The following is a 20,969-nucleotide window of genomic DNA, read 5'->3' on the forward strand; positions in this document are numbered from 1 at the left end:
GCTGAGACTGACCATCAGATGCAGGCACCATCAGCCCAGTAAAATAAAAAGCTAATTGTTTAAATGCATGCTCACTCAGCAGTGCCTCACAATTAATACAACAATGGATCTATTACCGATGTGATCATATACACTACCTCACATTTTGAAATATATCTTTTTTTAAATGTCCAGAACAACACTGGCAAATTCAAGCAAAGCCAGTATGTGGTGATAATGTATTGGTCCTATAGCTTACCGCACAGCCTCATTGCTACAGTACTGCTATTAATTGGTTAATGTTGCATAGGCTTACATTTTTTAAGTCATGTAAATAAAAAATCAGAGCGGTAGATCTCGGCATTTTGACTCAGAAAGTGATCTTGACTTAGAAAGGGTTGACCACTGCCTTAGCCTTACCACTCAAACGCACCCAGCGCTTCTTAAAGTGCCAACCCATCAACATATAAACCTCCAGCGCTGTGCTGTAGCAAGAACTTCTCTCTAGTATTGGAAAATGTATGCATATTAGGCTATTATTCAAACTTTGTACTAAATTAGACCCACACAACAGTATTGGTTTATCTCACCTAAATCATCTTCTGCACAACAATTATTACATGCTGTATGACCAAATGTAACGTTAGGCATACAGCTCATAATATAATGCTTATTATGTTTATACATAATAGGCATGCCCTATGGAATTAATTGCATGCAGAGTGGCAACACTAGACCTATATGAAGGTACAAACTCTACCTTCCTGGTGGGCAGGGTAGCCTAGTAGTTAGAGTGTTGGACTAGTAACCGGAATGTTTCAAGTTCAAACCCCCAAGCTGACTAGGTACAAATCTGTCGTTCTGTTCTGCCCCTGAACAGGCAGTTAACTCACTGTGTTCCTAGGCCGTCATTGAAAATAAGAATTTGTTCTTAACTGACCTGCCTAGTTAAATAAAAATATCAAGGCTATATGGCCTTCAACTCTGGACCTCGACGCCAGTTCCACTGCCCTTTTCTTGTGTTGTCACAATTCCTATTAAGATATTGATATAGCCTCCCAATTTGATAAAGAGTGTAGCCTAAAACAAAATAACTATCATGTCACTGTAGTAGCTCACTAACAACAAATAACAAATATTGCCCCATGGTCTATTTGAAGACATTGGGCATGCAAATATCGTGATTATGATATGAGTCAACTAAAACCTACCTACTGTTTAATTATTTACACCTAACTTGTGCGGAATCAATAATTAAGATTCCGGTAGTAGGCGATATGTGCGCGTCTCTCCACTTCTCCGTCAAACAGCTGTAGCCGTCGGAAAAATATACAAGCCCACGCAGTTTGTCCAATCAAAAGACGAGATTCGGGACACCTGCAGAATGTCAGCCAATCCGAGTAACAGTTCCTCCATTTCCTGTTGTGGATTTGGAACGAGACATTATACCTTCAGAATGGGAATAAAAAGCGGATAGAGTAGAATAATCGGGTGGATGATTTGGCCCACTAAATGCAGCTAAACCTACAAAAACGGGCAAAGAGAGTAAGTAGGGCATTTGAACCTCTATATTGCTGTTGTAACGGAATATTGGATGATGTGTTCGGGGACAGGACGAAAGTGGAGTCTATCAAGTCAGTGATACTTTGCAGGACAGGACTAGGACTATGCATTGAAGTTATGTTTTGCTGTTTGTCATCACCTCAAACCACAGTCGGTTGCCCGAAATATTCCTATTATAATTTTCCTATTGATATTGAATTTCATTCCAGGCTGGGGCGCATCAACATGCATGGCAGGTTAACGCACCTGGGTGTCTGATATCATGACGCGTCTTATCAGTGTCCATTGACAACCGTTTGTCGGCTTTCGTTATTCAGGTGCAAGCCGCTCCTTACTCTGTTATTCCTCGGTGCCATAGGCTATGAAATCCACACAACCAGGCTACTCTAAATGTTTAAGCAGCCTGCCCACACAGTTGACAGCATATCATTGGGACCGATGACATATCCAATATTCCCATTCCCAGTATTTATAGTGTTTAGTGTTCCCACACGGCCGTATCTCCACGTTGCAGCACGTGTTTACCGGAGATGAAGGCGACCACCTGTGGTAATTAACTGTGTAGCGTGCTCCAAACACTTGTGTGTAGGCCCAACGGAAGAAGGCTGCGAGAAACGTGTTACAACTGAAATATACTAGAGGCTTCAACTGTGATACAGCCGTTTAAAACAAGTGTACAGTAAGTGTATATTTTGCATTTCTAAAAATGTATTTTTGATATGAAAGTATATGGCTTTATGTTTCTAGAACCGTATCACAATTGAGAATCGATTGACATGGCTGTTTTGGCTGCCAGAGCCAGTCTACCTCCTGATTATAAACAAGGAATTTGGACCTTAAGGAGTAACGTTAGGCTCGCCAACACTTAAGAGCACATTCTTGGGCTAGTAGGTAGGCTACTGGAATAAAAAACTGACTGTAGAAAACAAATCTGTTGACCGCTAAGCCAAAAATCTGTATAACTAACCCAAGATAGACCTGACTGTCATTTCCAATGGGAGCAAATGAATCATAGTGGGCAGAACAAACAAAGTGGTGGGCAGAGCCAAGCACGAGCTAGCGAGGTCCTATTGGCGTTTTCTAGCGTGTATTTGCATTTTTCCGTTAGGGAACGCCTACTATGTGAAGTGCAAGTGTGCAATAACTCTATAAAACTTAGTCCACTCTGTTCTTAACATATTTTAGTTTTATGTTCAGAACTGTATTCCGATCAAATGTTTAATCAATGAGAGAGTAAGCAGAATGCCGGCCAAAATCCGTCTCCCTCCATCTTCTCCCACTGCCTTGGCTTCCTCACATCACCACATTTTGGAGTGAAAACGCTACCCTCATGCCTCAGATTTATACAACCGGTGAAATATCTGGCTCATTATTCTAACTGTGGCTAATCTAATCAGTCCATTAAGAGTCTAGACAACGCTCAGCACAGAGCATTGTTGTGTTACGGTAATGGCCGGGCCAGTGTGGTGAGAGGATTATAAACTGCCCCGGTGTTTATCATCAGGCCCCATCATGTCCAGCTCGCTCCTATGGGCAGTGGACGTATACGGGAAGGTGTACAGCCTATCCACCACCAGAGGGCGCTGGGAGCGTGACGAGGACACCCTCCTGGAGCTAAAGCGTGTTACCTCTGGACAGAGGTGCAGCTGGGGAATTGGCTGTGACCACCATGTTTACCTCAATATCGACCCTGGGGAGGTGCCAATTCGCTATCGAGAGGAGACATATGAGAACCAGGTATTGTGATAATGCCATGTCACCTCTGCCAACATTTACTTATTTAAACGTGTGTGTGCGTGCCTGCATATGCACATGCTTGCTTAGTGTCTGTATGTTCAATTCTACCTTACAAAACTGTTTGTTTGGTTTCAGAGGTGGAACCCAGTGGACGGCTTCACTGACGTGCTGCTGCCCACTGACCGTTGGGCCTGGAGTGACCTCACAGGGGTGACCGCCCAGCCGCTGCACAGCTTCCTGTTGCCCTCAAACAGCTGGGAGTGGGAGGGGGACTGGTACGTGGACCAGGTCTGCGCTGGAGGAGACCCCGTTGAAACTGGGGTGAGAGACTGGAAGTTGGAATGCCAACAATTGCACAACAAGTCTGGGGTAGCAGACTTTGAGGTGCTCAATAAAGCTATGGAGTGCATCTCAAACGGTACACTATTCCCTAGTGCACTACTTTTGACCAGAGCCCTATAGGTCCTACTGAAAAGTAGTGCACTCGAAAGCCTTGGATTCATTAAAACACACGGCTGTTGATTGAGTCGGGCCAACTGCTGACCTCTGAACTCTTTTACTTGTCAGCTTAATTGTGTGCGTTTTGTATGTGTGTGTGTGTGCATCTGTGTGTTTAGGGCTGGGAGTATGCAGTGGACTTTCCTGCTAACTTCTCCAGAGAGAAGAAGTGGAACTCGTGTGTTTGTCGCAGGCGATGGATTAGAGACAGGATATACAAAGCCAGAGGCTCTTGGACCAAGGTACAGTATGTTGGCCCACAACATGACTTGATTTGGTCCTCTTCACCTAATTGTAAGCATATGTCGTCCACCATTAGTTTCTGTGTGAGATCTTTTCCTGAGCCTGGTCTATTTGTCTTGCCAACTCACATGTGACAATGACCATAGAATTTGGGAAGACAGCATTAACCGTTCTAGGACCAGGCAAGGAGATCCCCACTGAAGGCTACATGCACTCCTGTAGGTATTACAATACCTCCAGTAAATATACTCTCGTTTTAACAGTTCCTCTCCTGACTGAACCCCCTCAGATCCCCTTGGACCACCCCAAGCAGCCCCCTCTCCCCCTCAGTGACGTTAGCTGTGGAGGCTGGGAGATGAGCGACCAACCCGGGCGATATCACTTCCTGTGGGGTGTGTCCCAACAAGGACAGGTCAGTGTGGCTGATCCATCACAGGTTCTTCTGCTATGATGTTTCCTGTGCCTTAATACACCTGCATACAAACCGATTCTTCACACACATTAACAATACCTTTCAAATGGAATGTTGTTCACCTTCATGTTTTGTACGAACTCGCACACTCAGGCCTGCATATCTTAATGATGATAACATAATCTTAATGATGACAACATAACATAGTCTCAGTGTTGGCAACTTGGTGAGGTGTCAATACAGCACACAATACCATTGTGCAGTTCAAATATTTGACCACTAGAGGGTAGCATTACTCCATCCATTGTCAATGCATTGCTTAACTTGGTCTTAGACTGTTCTTCCTCTTTTACGTCCAGTCTTGATCTGCTATTCCAGGAATCTCTCAGCATACTATCCTCTATAGGGATAATATGTGAACAGATCTTCCATTTACACCACTATAAATATAATGGACTGAGGTCAACGTCCCTTACATCAGTGAATGTGAGACTTTCAAAGCAGCGGTTTTCTAAGTTAGTCATATGAGGTGCCTATATGCAAATGCTTTGCGTTCCTACCTTCACTAAATGTTGTTTCATCATCTTTTAATCATCAAGTTATAGTGAGAATCTGCACACAGTAACTGAACTTAATTTGCATTTCAACCAGAATGTCTGAACTCTTGCCACCCTCAAGAGTTGAGTTAACGCAAGTCTTGAGTGGTGATGTGGACACACACTCATGATAGTGTGATAACGACTATGGCCCAGGGAAAGCTGAGTCAAGAACAGTTCAGACTAACCATGGCGGAGCTGCTTCCTCTCTCAGGTGTGGTTCAGGAGTGGCATCCTGCCACAGGTCCCCGAGGGCCAGTGCTGGGAGCAGGTGGAGGCCCCCAGGGAGGTGGCCCAGATCTCTGCTGGACCAGGGGACTTGCTCTGGGCTGTACTCTGGGACGGACAGCTACTGGTCCGTACAGGCATCTGCCTGGACAGCCCTACAGGTATGGGGTGATATTAGGTCCACACAACCATCTTATAGTATCCTGAGGATGTATTTGGCTATGTGGAAGGGATCATGTAGACAACGGCTTGTTGGATGTGAAGCTAGGTAAAATGTGTGCTCTTTTGGCATGTTTTAGGCTTTTGTCCTATACGGCAGGTTTCCTCTAAAACCATTGGTAGTACTAGAGAGATTGGCAAACTTTGCTTCACAAGCTTTTGACTCGGAGTTACAGAGAACCCTCTTAGGTCAACTTTCTTATGTCTTTTTATTGATTTTACACAATGACAGTACAAATAGTTTCTCTAATACCCTATCAGGTTCCTCCTGGGTGGTGGTGGATTCTCCCCCAGTAAAGGAGGGCGGAACCATCCATGTTGCTGTGGGGGTCAGCGTGGTGTGGGCCGTCACTAAGGACTACAAAGTGAGACAACATCCACCCCTTCCTGAACTTGTCTCCTAACCAGGAAGGACTCTGGGCCCCGTTGTAGTCTGTAGAGCAGTAGCGTAGCCTACCCTACAGAGCAGATCTATAAAGTGTGTGTGTGTGTGTGTCCAGGTGTGGTTTCGGCGGGGGGTGAACTCCCATAACCCCTGTGGCTCAGGATGGATCAGCATTGGTGGAGAGATGATGATGATGGTGGATGTGGGACTCAATGACCAGGTGAGACAACACGGGATTTAACTGCACTAGATGACTAATAGGGAGTGCTGTGTTGAAGCCACCGTTCCTCCATTTTGCCAATCCCCCACATTGTAAAAAATATTTTGGAAGGTATAGAAATGCATTTATTAATGTCTACATTCGTTTTTGCCTCGTTATTCTATTAGACACCTTAATGCATACTTTAAAATGATATTATGCAGGCTTAACATAAATATATATTTTTTAATTCCCTTAAAGTAAATTAGTTTGCGGTTACTGTCCCCACTAAAACAAAATAATTAAATGCATGTAATTTTGTCCTTAACCTTTCAATTGAAATACTGTAGAATTTCATTAATTCCCATGAGGCACTGTTCCTACTGGGGAGTACCAATATGGCCGACCGGTGGCTTCAATGTCTCTCAATAGCCAATACATAGCATCAGCAATCCAGGGTTTATATACATCATTGCACAACACACATCAGGACAAAAAAAAATCTGTTATATTTACATAGGTACATTTGTAATGATCAGTATCTTGTTGTCCTATTTTCTAAGACTTGCTTGTTCTCCTCTCTTAATGGAGAGGGCTGGTTAGAACCTTAGATGTTTGGCGTGGGGTTCTCATCCTCTGTGACAACCGAGTTGTGATTACAGTGCCATTCTCTCATGTCTGTTTGCTTAAGCATAATTAGACCCTGCTCACATACCATTCAAGTCCTCGTCTGCCCCTTCACCTTCTCCCCCTTCTTCCCTAGTTCAGGTCCTGGCGTTCCCAGCCTTGACCGATTCACATTTCCCTGGTGCTGTATTTCTGTACAGGGCTGGAGTTGATGTCAGAGTGGAGGTTGAAGGGGCTGCTGCCTCCGTTTCCCTCTGAGTCTGAGAGGAGTTGCTAGTACAGCAAACTCGCCCCTCTGCCCTCCCGTCTCCCTCCTCCTTTCTCCCGTCTCTCTCCCTCCTCCTTTCTCCCGTCTCCCTCCTTTCTCCCCGTCTCTCTCCCTCCTCCAGTCTCCCGTCTCCTTCCTACTTTCGCTCCAGCTTGTCATACCTTTGTAATCCAAAGGTTAGCAATGCTAATAAGTAAATATAAAATCCCATAGAGAATGCTAACGAGCATATTGCGAACATTTTTATCGTCTTCTGACCTAAAGAATTTGCAGGACAGACATCCCAGCTCAAAGTTATACAAGTAACAAAACAAAGATGATCCAGCAAGGCTCTTGATCCAGGAGGAGATTCTCACCTGTTACCAAGCAACGCTTGATTTTTGAAAGAAGCTAACTTACTACTAAATCAGAAAACCAAATGCACAACTGCAGAGCATTTAGCACAGTGGTCACCAACCGGTTGATAACATTGGACTGGTCGCCCTCCAAAGCATTCCTAGTCAATCACCAAACTTCTCTGGAAAAAAGCCAACGATAAAGCCTTGCTTTCCTATTTTTTAATTAGTTTTCATGCTGTTGGCAGCGGGAGGTGCGCCTGATTCAGCAGCCCTAGTGCCAGGAAGGCAGTGTTCCCATTTTGAACCATTTTATGTGTCTGAAGGTAGAACTCTGCCTATCCGGCAGGCCCAGAGGGCAAATAAAGTGCACCTGTTGACCCACCTCTAGCCAATCAGATAGCACAGATGACCATGTCTGCAGTTTCCTTTCGCCATGAACGGTATAAAAGAAGCCTTGAAACGCACTGCAAAGTTGCCATTGTGAGATTTTAAAACCATGACTAGCGAGAGTCAACGAATACAGCAAAGAACTGCTGTTTTTATGAGGAGGTTTACGTTGTTCAACACTTTTCTATAAGCCATAAAATGTGCTTTCTCCCTACTTCCACTCACACTACAACCAGCACTGCAGCTGTAATGAAGGAGTACAGCAAAGTGTTTCTATAAGCTTGCCTTGTTATTAGCGGCTTGTCGAGGGTGGAGGGGCAGCGAGGGTGGAGGGGCAGCGAGGGTGGAGGGGCAGCGAGTCAGGTGAGAGGCAGCCTCACCGTTGCCTCTCACGTGGCCTGCATTTGACCGTCAGTCATCAGTCTAGTAAAATAGTCAAGTAATACAACAAATGTGATCTATTACCAGTGTGATCATATACAGTACCTAACATTTTGAAATTATTTATATTTAACTAGGCAAGTCAGTTAAGAACAAATTCTTATTTACAATGATGGCCTAGGAACAGTGGGACAGATTTTTACCTTGTCAGCTCAGGGATTTGAGCTAGCAACCTTTCGCTTATTAGTCCAACACTCTAACCACTAGGCTACCTGCTGCCCCAATAACAACATTGTCAGGACAATTCAAGCATAGCCAATAAGCAGTGATAATGTATTGGGCCTATAGCTTACTGAACAAACCTCTTTGCTACAGAACTGTTTTTAATTGGTTAATGTTGCAACGGCTTACGTTAAGTCATGTTTAAAAAAAAATAAGGTGGTCTTGACTCAAAGGTTGGTGACCACTGATTTAGGACAAGTTAGATGGTTCATTTAATAGTTCTAAGATATCTTGCTGACAAACTGTTAGTTGGGGATTTCATACATACTGTAACTAGATCACCTGATTTGTGCTACACAGTACTGAATAACTCAGGTATTTACTTAAAAATGGCTACAAATATTCAAATGTATTGAGGAAAAATGTAAATTGTTATTGAAAAATAACTTTATTGAAAAACCATCCCGGAGTATATACGGTATACTGCCAAAGCCTAATTTCTCCCCCCACTCTCCTGTCTCTCGTTTGTCCCCCCCCTCCCCCAATGACTCACCTGTCTCCCCTCTCCCCCCCCCCTCCCCCTCTCCTGTCTCTCGTTTGTCCCCCCCCTCCCCCAATGACTCACCTGTCTCCCCTCTCCTACCCCCCTCCACTCCTGTCTCCCCCCTCTCATGTCTCTCGTTTGTCCCCCCCCCCTCTCCTGTCTCTCGTTTGTCCCCCCCCCCCCCCCCCCCTCCCCCAATGACTCACCTGTCTCCCCTCTCCTACCCCCCTCCACTCCTGTCTCTCACTTCCCCCTCCTCTCTGAAACAGGCGCCTCTCTCCGCTATTCTAACCAGTGGTCCCAACCCAGCCTTATATATCCTTGGCCTATATTCTAAGTGCCATATTGGACACAAGCTAATTTGAGTAGGGCAATACATCATAGCCCATATTTCAGTCCTGTCCCAGAGTTATGGATGCCACTTGTATTAGATGGCACTAGTGTTAAATGGCCTTTTAAAGTAGCACTTGACAGCAGGCCTTTGGGTCAATCTATATTGGTTTTTACTATATCATAATGTATTTTTACTATATCATAATGTATTTTTACTATATCATAATGTATTTTTACTGTATTGTGTTCAACTGTTCTCTGGCATATAACCAACTTGACGCTCAACCCCCTAGAGACTTGATGTGTTGGTGCATCAATCCAAGTAACACAATAAAATAAGTCCTCATCAAAATCTGTCAGTTTATGCAAGAAATATCTGCATGGGCTGCAACTCATTCCTGCTGTCGTCGTCCTTCTGCATTTGCGGTGGAAAGTGGTAGAGCCACAGCTCTGTCAGACCAGGAGACATCCTGAAAATCTGTCTTCTCGCCAAAACCTCTGTAGCATCCAAACGGTTTGGCCTGTAAACGATTATGACCACTCTATAGAAAGAGGAGACTCTCACGAACACGATAAGGTTCTTACAAGTGTCACGGGACTCAACGCTGATGTGACAACGTTTGTCTGTAGCGGCCAAACCGTTTGGGCTACAAACTACTATGATCCCACTGTAGAAAGGGGAGACTCTCATGAACATGGTGTCAGGGGACTCATCTAAAGGTAACCCATACAAATTAATGTAAGGACGGAGGTAGTTTTGTGCCAAACAAAAATAGACTAAGTAGTCCAGCCACAGTGGGGGGTGTGATGTTTAGGATAACACTTTGTTTATGAATAAGCCACTATACATGTTTTCTAATTTAAAGGTGTGGGGAGTTGGAGAGGACCGTGGTCTGTATTTCAGGAAGGGTGTCACCCCATCGGAGCCCAGTGGTAGGGGCTGGATACCTGTTTCTGCCCAATGGGGTCACAGCAAAGAGATGGTCCAACCCAGGTCAGTTGTATACGGAGTACACACAGAATGCTCACTTTCCAGTGTTTTTGCATTGTATTAGATTTCATATATTTTGTATGCTGACATCTCAAAATAAATATCCATGTAAATGGTCATTAGATTTAGCCACAGGTGTTTTATTTATTGCTCAGGGGGGGAATAAAACCACGGAGATGCAGTTTTATTTTGATGGTTGTCTGTCATGTTACCAAATGATTTACTGAACTCTTTGGCTGTCACAAACATACTGTATGTGTGTCTTTGTGAGTGGTGCATTTATACTCATGAGTGATACACCCCCCCCCCCCTTCCGTCTCTGTTGTCCAGTGCTGGCTGTGAGTTCAGGGGACAGGTGACCAATGCTTCCCATGGCTCTGTTCTGACCTGCGAGGACTCAGGGGATACAGAGCTCCTCCTCACCACCATCCCCCCAAGGCCACAGGACACCCCCAAAGCCTTCATCCCCACCAGTGACAGCTTCATCTCCAGCCTGGTGGCTGACCGTGAGCCCCTGAGGACCCCCACACCCTCCCCCAAAAAGCCACCCCAGGGGAAGGACAGCGAGGCCACCCCAGCCCCGATGTGCAATGTGGACCTGGACGCAGCTCAGAGCCCCCAGGGAGAGGCATCTTCTCTTGGCAGGGCAGGGGACGTGGGACCCCCCACCTCAGTGGCCACCTACCCCCTGGGTCTGGATCCCTCTCTGGGTTTGGGGGAGGAGGACGGGCCTGTATGGGCGTGGATCTCTGGCGGAGGCTGTGATGTGGACCATACAGCTCAGATGACCTGGCTCAGGCCTGCAGGTACGGCGGAACACTCACCAGCCTATCAGGATTTCAGACTACTACCTAAAGTATGAAACACACCGAGAATCTCACTGCTGATAGGTACTTATCACAGTGGGAGGCCATTCCTTCTCTTGCTAGAACAAAAGCGGTACCTGCTGCGTGCTGACCCGGTACCGACGAACCTACCAATTCTACTTGTAGAATCACAATGATCGTCAGTGGTCAACAACTTGACTTTGAGCCAATCAGAGAGCACGAACCCTCATGTGGGGGAGCCATCAAAAAAACGTCCACGGATGAGCCGCTAGCTGACTAGTGGAGGCTATTCAGCAGGATAAATGTCCCAAAAAAGTCAAACCTGCAATGTTTTGTAGGAGCTCGAGGTGAGACGCCATCCATCGGCGCTATCTTAGCCCATGTTGTGCTAGCTAGTGAATATTGTAACGCTAGCTAGCTAAACATTTGGCTGTGGGCTGGCACTGGCAGTATGGGATTATGGAGAGGGAATGAAATAGTTTCTTCGTCATCTAGGTAGTGTCTGTGTGAACACTTAAAGAGATTGACTGGCGACACTGTTCAGAGGTGCTAAGTACTGTCGGCAGGTAAACGTTTGACAATGTTACCGGTGTTTCTGCGCTCTGCCTAACTTTACTTAACTAATTAATTAGGCTATTTCTAGGAGTTTTTCCTGGTGAAGTCGCATGGTTAAGGAAAAATCCTTGTCCTGATATCTCTATCAAACTCTTAAATCACTTGTTTATCCTGTCTGTTATCTGTGTGCACCAGACCCATGCTCCACTGCCCTGTCCATCGCCCCTGTTGAACCAGAAGCCTCGACGGCTAGGAAGGCCGAGACCACCACCAGTAAGGAGCCAGTGGAGAGAAGCGCGGTAAGACTGTTAAACTATTAACGTTACTGCACATTTTTTTAGGAGTCATGATTTTGCTGGTGGTGCTAGAAGTAGGGACAGTAACTTTTTTAAAGTTGTCTAATGAACACTGTGTACGGGTCAGTCTGTGTGGGTGAGGAAGGGCAGCATGCGCTGGTGGAGGGACTGGAAGCCCTATCGCTGGGTGGATGTGGGCGTGGCCCTGGAGCAGTCCACCAACGTCAATGGCAAGAGGGATGCCATCTTCTTCATCTACTTCACCCAGTATGACGAGAAGAAGGTGAGGGAGACTCAATGACACTCAAATTCCTTAGACATCCATCCATCCTTCCTCTCTTCATTGAAGTAATCACTGAATAGAAATGACTGGAGAGGTGAAAGCCATGTTGTGGAGCCAAGGCCTTTCTCACCTACAGTATCTAAAGAGTAGATGCCTACTACTCAGAATATACCGCTATGCTACTGTACTGCTTTGAATTGTTGAATCATTTTCATTTGTAGATTGGATGTCACAGTGGTCAGAAAGTATCTTCTCTCTCCCTCCGTTTCGCTATCTTTCTCAGTACCTCCATGTGTTTATAAGTGATGTGACGGTGCTGGTTCCTGTGCTCAAGGAAAACTCCCATCATGCCTTTGCGGTGTACACGTCAGATAGCACAAAACAAAGATGGCCGCTGATCCTGGCTGCACAGACTGAGAAGGAGATGGCTGACTGGGTAGGTCTGGAAAGGCTTCCATTCAGATATAAACAGCACATATGTTTTGAATGGATAGATATTCTAATGCCATTTTATTTATTTTTTATTTTTTTGCATGAATTTGGACTTTAAAAAAAAAATCTAACACATTTTACAACAGCCTTCAAGGTAACTTCCCAATTGAAGTAGCCTTGCCAGAGAGAAGAGATCAGGGCTGCGTCCCAAATGGCACTCTGGGCCCTGGTCAGAAGTAATGCACTACATAGGGAATAGGGTGCCATGTGGGGCACAACCACAGTACTTATCATAAGAGAGGATACCAGATACTCTAGAAAGTTTCACTGTTGTCCACATGCAATGTAAAGCCTTTACCTAAAACCACTTCGTAAATGTAGTCCAGTAATATTACTTTTATCCATCTGGACTGTACCATTGGCCAAATCTCTGAAGGGGTGTCTTTGTCTTTCCTGTGCAGCTGTCCCTGTTGGCTGGGTGCTGCTGCGAGGCCAGAGGGATCAGGGGAACCCCCTCCCGACAGGCCCTGTGGTCAGTCACCTCCAAGGGGGACGTGATGGTCCACAAGCCCTCTCCCTGTCTGGAGGCCCCGGCACACACCTTGCCCTGTGACATGATGTGAGCTTTACCTCTACCGACAAACCACGCACTGAGCTTTACCTCTACCGACAAACCACGCACTGAGCTTTACCTCTACCGACAAACCACGCACTGAGCTTTACCTCTACCGACAAACCACGCACTGAGCTTTACCTCTACCGACATACCACGCACTGAGCTTTACCACTACCGACATACCACGCACTGAGCTTTACCTCTACCGACATACCACGCACTGAGCTTTACCTCTACCGACATACCACGCACTGAGCTTTACCTCTACCGACATACCACGCACTGAGCTTTACCTCTACCGACAAACCACGCACTGAGCTTTACCTCTACCGACAAACCACGCACTGAGCTTTACCTCTACCGACAAACCACGCACTGAGCTTTACCTCTACCGACAAACCACGCACTGAGCTTTACCTCTACCGACAAACCACGCACTGAGCTTTACCTCTACCGACATACCACGCACTGAGCTTTACCTCTACCGACATACCACGCACTGAGCTTTACCTCTACCGACATACCACGCACTGAGCTTTACCTCTACCGACATACCACGCACTGAGCTTTACCTCTACCGACATACCACGCACTGAGCTTTACCTCTACCGACATACCACGCACTGAGCTTTACCTCTACCGACATACCACGCACTGAGCTTTACCTCTACCGACATACCACGCACTGAGCTTTACCTCTACCGACATACCACGCACTGAGCTTTACCTCTACCGACATACCACGCACTGAGCTTTACCTCTACCGACATACCACGCACTGAGCTTTACCTCTACCGACATACCACGCACTGAGCTTTACCTCTACCGACATACCACGCACTGAGCTTTACCTCTACCGACATACCACGCACTGAGCTTTACCTCTACCGACATACCACGCACTGAGCTTTACCTCTACCGACATACCACGCACTGAGCTTTACCTCTACCGACATACCACGCACTGAGCTTTACCTCTACCGACAAACCACGCACTGAGCTTTACCTCTACCGACATACCACGCACTGTTATGTCTCCTTTTTTCATCCTTGCTCTTTTCAACAATGACAGCCACTTACACACTAGCATGTTCCTTCACTGCTTTGAAGCCAACCAACCATGTACCTCTGTTCTTTTCTCTGTTCTTGCACTCATATAGCTAACACTTGCGATGTCCCCTGTTGTTTGGCTAACATAACACACCTGACGTAGATCTATTAGCTACTACTAACCTGCTAAAACAATTATCTTATCTCTGGTAATCTTAAGCATAATGCTAAGTTCTGACTTCTGTCTTATTGCTAACAATTGGTGCTAGTGTCTCTGTGTCTTTTGCTGTATGCTAACCACAGGTGGGTGGTGGCACCTTAATTAAGGATGACGGCCTCATACTAATGGCTGGAACGTAATACGTGGAATGTTATCAAGCACATGATTTCCATGTGTCGGACACCACCCCATTCCTAATATTATTATTATGAACCATCCTCCCCTCGTCAGCCTCCTGTGACGCTAACGCTGTCTGGGCGCTAACCGCTAGCTGTACTGTCTGGTCCTGGTACAGGTTTTGGCTGCAGGTCCCGGGCCACCTGCGCTGTGTAGAGTCTAACAGTCTGGGTGTGGTGTGGGGGATCGGGTATGACGGCACCGCCTGGGTCTACTCTGGTTCGGGCAGCGCTGCTGAGGAAGAGCCCTCTCAGGGTAATAAATGACCCCTCAGTCTCCCAGGCCACCACAGTCTTGGGTTGTGTTCATTAGGCACCAAATGGACTACCCAGACTTTTCCAATAAGAAACACTTATTTTCAATTTACTTTGGGGAAAAAAATTTTTTCCCTTAATGAACATGCCTGTGATGGTTTTAAATCATTTCTTCCATGTAGCTTAAGTCATTGATTGACCTTTAATTAAAGATGAAATGTAGCCAACACTGAGTGCGGTTCTTGAGGACTCCAGTTGTTCACCCCTGCCTTAGACCGGGCCTTTGCTAGTCCACCCTGTAAGCTTCTTTCATCTTTACAATTTAAGCTTCTTTACCTTCAACCTACAGTAGGTTGACGGTAACAAAGATTACGACACGTTTGGATTCCATGTGGAAGCTTTTAGAAAAGAAACCGTTCTGGGATATTAGTCCTCTTGTTTTAACCTTTGTCATCTTCAACCTGCTTCTACAGTTATGTGTATTAAAATAGAACTAACTGCAGGGATAAAAGTAACAATTCAAAGTACTGTATTAGAGAACTAGATGATGAATAACTTACAACATCAGACTTATTATAGCAGAGTTGTGCCTTTCCTGTGTTTGTAGGAGACAGGCGTGTCCTGCACACGCAGACAGATGGAAGGACTGTGTACATCTATGAGAACCAGCGATGGAACCCCGTGACTGGATACACCGACAAGTACAACTATCTGTCTCACGTGACTGTTGGCTGGGTTGTAATAATATGTCTTAGACACTTCCGACTGCTCCTGTGTGTGTGTGTGTGTAATATACACTTTGCCACTTTGCCAGGCTTCTCCCCACAGACCGGTTCCCATGGAGTGATGACAACGGCTTTACAGAGTGCACCAAGTCCACCACCCACCCTCCCTCGCCTCAGTGGAGCTGGGTAGGTCGTCCTAGTCCCTCAAACCTCTTATTACAGCTAACACACAGTCCAATGTTGTATTTAATGTAACTGTATGTTGAGTTGTTAATGTTGTACTGTCCCGCTCCATCAACATGCCTCTGCTTTGCCAGGTGACAGAGTGGGCCGTGGACTTGGCTTTCTCAGGAGGGACAGACAGAGAGGGGTGGCAGTATGCAGCAGACTTCCCTGTGTAAGATGCATATGTCCATATTTCATCAACCTTATATAATGGCCAACACTTATCTTAGAAAAAGTAGTGTGTTGATTGACTGTGTTCTGTGTCTCTGTCATGTAGGACGTTTCATGGCAACAAGAGCCTGAAGGACTTTGTCAGACGTCGGCGCTGGGTCAGGTATAGTCTGCACTGGGTCAGGTATAGTCTGCACTGGGTCAGGTATAGTCTGCACTGGGTCAGGAATAGTCTGCGCTGGGTCAGGAATAGTCTGCGCTGGGTCAGGTATAGTCTGCGCTGGGTCAGGTATAGTCTGCGCTGGGTCAGGTATAGTCTGCGCTGGGTCAGGTATAGTCTGCGCTGGGTCAGGTATAGTCTGCGCTGGGTCAGGTATAGTCTGCGCTGGGTCAGGTATAGTCTGCGCTGGGTCAGGTATAGTCTGCGCTGGGTCAGGTATAGTCTGCGCTGGGTCAGGTATAGTCTGCGCTGGGTCAGGTATAGTCTGCGCTGGGTCAGGTATAGTCTGCGCTGGGTCAGGTATAGTCTGCGCTGGGTCAGGTATAGTCTGCGCTGGGTCAGGTATAGTCTGCGCTGGGTCAGGAATAGTCTGCGCTGGGTCAGGAATAGTCTGCGCTGGGTCAGGAATAGTCTCACTCACTCAGACATTTCATTAGGAAGAGGATGAGGATGATGATGATGATGATGTTTCTCGTTTCCACACAGGAAGTGTAAAATCACCCTGACTGCCCCATGGCAGGAAGTCCCGCCCATCCCCTTAAGTGACATCACAGTGTTGCCGTGCCTGGCTCAGAGCAGTATGGAGCAGGTCTCAGTCTGGGGCCTCAGTGACAAGGGGGACGTCCTGTGTCGCCTGGGGGTCACCCCCCAAAACCCTGCGGTGAGGAACACCCCCAAACTTACAACCTGGGACTTTAACTAAAGACACTCATTACTACATCACAGAATAACATCCTCTTTGCTTGAACAAATATGCTCACTGTTATTCTTCTATATAACAGAATTCAGCACCCTCTTCAGTCTGTTTTTACAATGCATTCTGACCAAACCTCAGCATCCAGCTTTCTCACGTTCCCAATTGAATACGTTACGAGTCTAGGACGTACACTACAAAAGTATGTGGACACATGCTCGTCAAACATCTCATTCCAAAATCATGGGCATTAATATGCAGTTCGCCCCCCCCCCCCCCCCCCCCCACCCTTTGCTGCTATAACAGCCTCCACTCTTCTGGGAAGGCTTTCCACTAGATGATGGAATATTGCTGCATGGACTTGCTTCCATTCAGCCACAGGAGCATTAGTGAGGTCGGGTGTCAGGCCTGGCTCGCAATCTGCATTTCAATTCATCCCAAAGGTGTTCGATGGTGTTGGGCTCTGTACAGGCCATTCAAGTTCTTCCACACCAATTTTTACAAACCATTTCTGTATGGACCTTGCTTTGTGCACTGAGGCATTAACATGCTGAAACAGGAAAAGGCCTTCCACAAAGTTGAAAGCACAATCGTCTAGAATGTAATTGTATTCTGTAGCATTAAGATTTCCCATCACTGGAGCAAAGGGACCTAGCCCGACCCATGAAAAACAGCCCCAGACCATTATACCTCCTCCACCAAACTTTTTATAGTTGGCACTATGCCTTTGTGCAGGCAATGTTCTCCTGGCTTCCGCCAAACCCAGATTCGTCCATCGGATTGCCAGATGGTGAAGCATGATTTGTCACTCCAGAGAACGTGTTTCCACTGCTCCAGAGTCTAATGGTGGCGAACTTTACACCACTCCAGCTGCCGCTTGGCATTGTGTATGGTGATCTTAGGCTTGTGTGTGGCTGCTCGGCCATGGAAACCCATTCCATGACGCTCCAGACTAACAGTTCTTGTGCTGATGTTGCTTCCAGAGGCAGTTTGGAACTCGGTAGGGAGTGTTGCAACCGAGGACAGACGATTTTTACGTGCTTTATCACTCAAAGTCCCGTTCTGTGAGCTTGTGTGGCCTACCACTTCGCGGCTGAGCCGTTGTTGCTCCTGGACTTTTCCACTTCACAATAACAGCACTTAAAGTTGACCGGGACAGCTCTAGCAGGGCAGAAATTGTATTAATTGACTTGTTGGAAAGGTGGCATCCTATAACAGTGCCACATTGAAAGCCACTGAGCTCTTCAGTATGGGCCATTCTACTGTCTTTGTCTATGGAGGTTGCATGGCTGTGTACTAAATTTTATACACAGGTCAGCAACCGTTGTGGCTTAAATAGCTGAACGCACTAATTTAAATGCATGTCCATGTACTTTTGCCCATATTGACAACTTTTTGTTGCTAATACTAAAAACAAACCTATTTAATGTTATATTACATTCTGTGGTGCTGTCCTGTTGATTGTTCATGCTATCTCTGACCATACCATCCCAGGGTTCCTCGTGGCTCCACGTGGGTACTGACCAGCCCTTCAAGTCCATCTCCATCGGGGGAGGTCACCAGGTGTGGGCCATTGCCAGGGACAGAGCTGTGTTCTACAGGGGCTCAGTGTCTGCCAGAAACCCTGCAGGTGAGACCCAAATGCTGGGGAGGTCCTTCTGAGATGCTGGATAGATACGGATGGCCTAAAGTGCTCTATGACTAAAATGGACAACTACAAATACATTTATTTTTGAAGGCACATAATGGCCTGTTTCTTAGACACAGATCACTGTAAGGCTAGTACTGGACTTAAAAGCATACCACTCAAAATACTCCATTCCAGGCGGTGTCAGAGGAGACTCCAGCCACCCCAGTCATAAACTGTTCTTTCTGCTACCGCATGGCAAGCGGTACTGGAGCTCTAGGTCCAAAAGGCTTCTTAACAGCTTCTACCCCCAAGCCATAAGACTGCTGAACAGCTTCTACCCCCTAGCCATAAGACTGCTGAACAGCTTCTACCCCCTAGCCATAAGACTGCTGAACAGCTTCTACCCCCTAGCCATAAGACTGCTGAACAGCTTCTACCCCCTAGCCATAAGACTGCTGAACAGCTTCTACCCCCTAGCCATAAGACTGCTGAACAGCTTCTACCCCCAAGCCATAAGACTGCTGAACAGCTAACCAAATGCCCCCCTTTTTTATAGGTGCTGCTCGCTGTTTATTATTCATGCATAGTCACTTTACACCTACCTACATGTACATATTACCTCCACTAACCTGTACCCCTGCACATTGCCTCGGTACGGGTAACCCCGTATATAGCCTTGTTTTTTTTGTTGCTGCATTGTTGGTTAAGGGGTTGTAAGTCAGATCTACACTTGTTGTATTTGGTGCATGTGACAAATAAAATTAGATTTTCAATTGAAAGTATATTTCAGTCCAGGACCAGGTGTAATGTGTTTCCCATTTCCTGGCCCGTACTGACCCTAATTGTAGTTAGTCAACTAGTTGTAGTTGTTCTTTGTCATTGTCCTGCAGGAGAGTGTTGGTACCACATCCCTTCCCCTCCCAAACAGAGCCTCAGACAGCTGTCTGTAGGGAGAACCTCGGTCTACGCCGTGGACGAAAACAGTGAGTAGCCACAACCTGTGGGTCAGCTCTTTCAATGCTTGCTTTGCAGGAGCACTGCTCTCTGGTAAGTCAATGATGGACAAATGTTGATTTAATCGACAGGGACAGTGCACATTAATCAACATTTGTCCACATCAATGTAAATGTGCCTGGATAAGGAAAACTTATATTTCCATCTGCATTTTCAGCCGTAATCCCTAGATGGATGAAACGACAAGCAGGATCAATGTTTCCTAACTAATGGAATATTTAGGAAACTCTCTCCTGACCACTGTTCTCCCCTGCTGTGTGTGTGTGTGTGTGTGTGTGTGTGTAGGTAACCTGTGGTACAGACAGGGCCTAACTCCCAGCTACCCCCAGGGCTCAGCCTGGGAGCTCCTCTCCAACAACGTGACCAAAGTCTCAGTAGGACCTCTAGATCAGGTCAGTACAACTTTTTTTTGTGTAAGTTAACTTATTTTCTACTTCAATACCTGGTCCTGTGGTGTTATCTAGGTGTGGGTGATAGCAGACTGGGTCCCAGGCTGCCCCAGTGAGCTGTCTGTTCCTGGAGCTGTCTGTCACAGGCTGGGGGTGGGACCTATGCAGCCCAAGGGCCAGTCCTGGGACTATGGCATCGGGGTGAGTCATTACCAACTTGGTGTTGATTTTGATGTCTGCTCCAAAGACATTGGCCATTTCCCAAATGGCACCGTATTCCCTAAATAAATCATAACTTTTTATCAGGCCTATGGGCCAGACATTGTGCAGTATCTGAAATACCTCCGTTAATGTGAGGAACGCTGTCTTTCAGGGAGGATGGCAGCACATCAGTGTGAGAGGGAACTCCACAGAGGCTCTACGTGCCACCCCGGCCCTTACTGGATCCACCCCCCGTAGCCCACTTCCTGCCAGGCCAGTCCTTACTGACACCACCCCCCGTAGCCCACTTCCTGCCAGGCCAGCCCTTACTGGATCCACCCCCCGTAGCCCACTTCCTGCCAGGCCAGTCCTTACAGACACCACCGCCCGTAGCCCACTCCCTGCCAGGCCAGTCCTTACTGACACCACCGCCCGTAGCCCACTTCCTGCCAGGCCAGTCCTTACTGACACCACCGCCCGTAGCCCACTCCCTGCCAGGCCAGTCCTTACTGACACCACCGCCCGTAGCCCACTCCCTGCCAGGCCAGTCCTTACTGACACCACCGCCCGTAGCCCACTCCCTGCCAGGCCAGTCCTTACTGACACCACCGCCCATAGCCCACTTCCTGCCAGGATACCTTTGTCACAGGAGAACGGGAACTCTGTGGGTCTGTAGGGTCTCTACTAACCCGCCCCGTTCCTCCATCTCTACCCACAGCCCTGTGTGTGCCTGATTCCATTTCCAATACAACCCAGCACAAACATGGTAATGTTGGTCTAAATGTGAAGAGCATGAATTGGTTGAATATTTAAATCAACATGTTGGCCACCTTTGACCCA

At 46.7% G+C, this 20,969-nt stretch overlaps 1 protein-coding gene across 1 annotated transcript; it reads left to right on the forward strand.

Annotated features, from left to right (window-relative positions):
* The first annotated feature begins 1,438 nt into the window (after window positions 1-1,438).
* Window positions 1,439-20,924, forward strand: LOC139401943 (tectonin beta-propeller repeat-containing protein 1-like). The gene is made up of 26 exons (XM_071145966.1): window positions 1,439-1,524; window positions 2,132-2,221; window positions 3,047-3,279; window positions 3,415-3,600; window positions 3,897-4,019; window positions 4,310-4,432; window positions 5,243-5,417; window positions 5,737-5,840; window positions 5,976-6,080; window positions 10,026-10,153; window positions 10,481-10,956; window positions 11,728-11,831; window positions 11,956-12,111; window positions 12,395-12,547; window positions 13,005-13,162; window positions 14,725-14,861; window positions 15,468-15,561; window positions 15,675-15,771; window positions 15,903-15,982; window positions 16,088-16,144; window positions 16,688-16,862; window positions 18,390-18,525; window positions 19,416-19,508; window positions 19,825-19,931; window positions 20,004-20,129; window positions 20,302-20,924. Exons 3-26 carry the CDS (start codon window positions 3,055-3,057, stop codon window positions 20,803-20,805), a joined length of 3,822 nt encoding a protein of 1,273 aa, XP_071002067.1. The 5' UTR covers window positions 1,439-1,524; window positions 2,132-2,221; window positions 3,047-3,054; the 3' UTR covers window positions 20,806-20,924.
* Window positions 20,925-20,969: the final 45 nt, after the last annotated feature.

Source organism: Oncorhynchus clarkii, unplaced genomic scaffold (assembly GCF_045791955.1).
Source record: "Oncorhynchus clarkii lewisi isolate Uvic-CL-2024 unplaced genomic scaffold, UVic_Ocla_1.0 unplaced_contig_675_pilon_pilon, whole genome shotgun sequence".
Classification (NCBI taxonomy): Eukaryota; Metazoa; Chordata; class Actinopteri; order Salmoniformes; family Salmonidae; genus Oncorhynchus; species Oncorhynchus clarkii.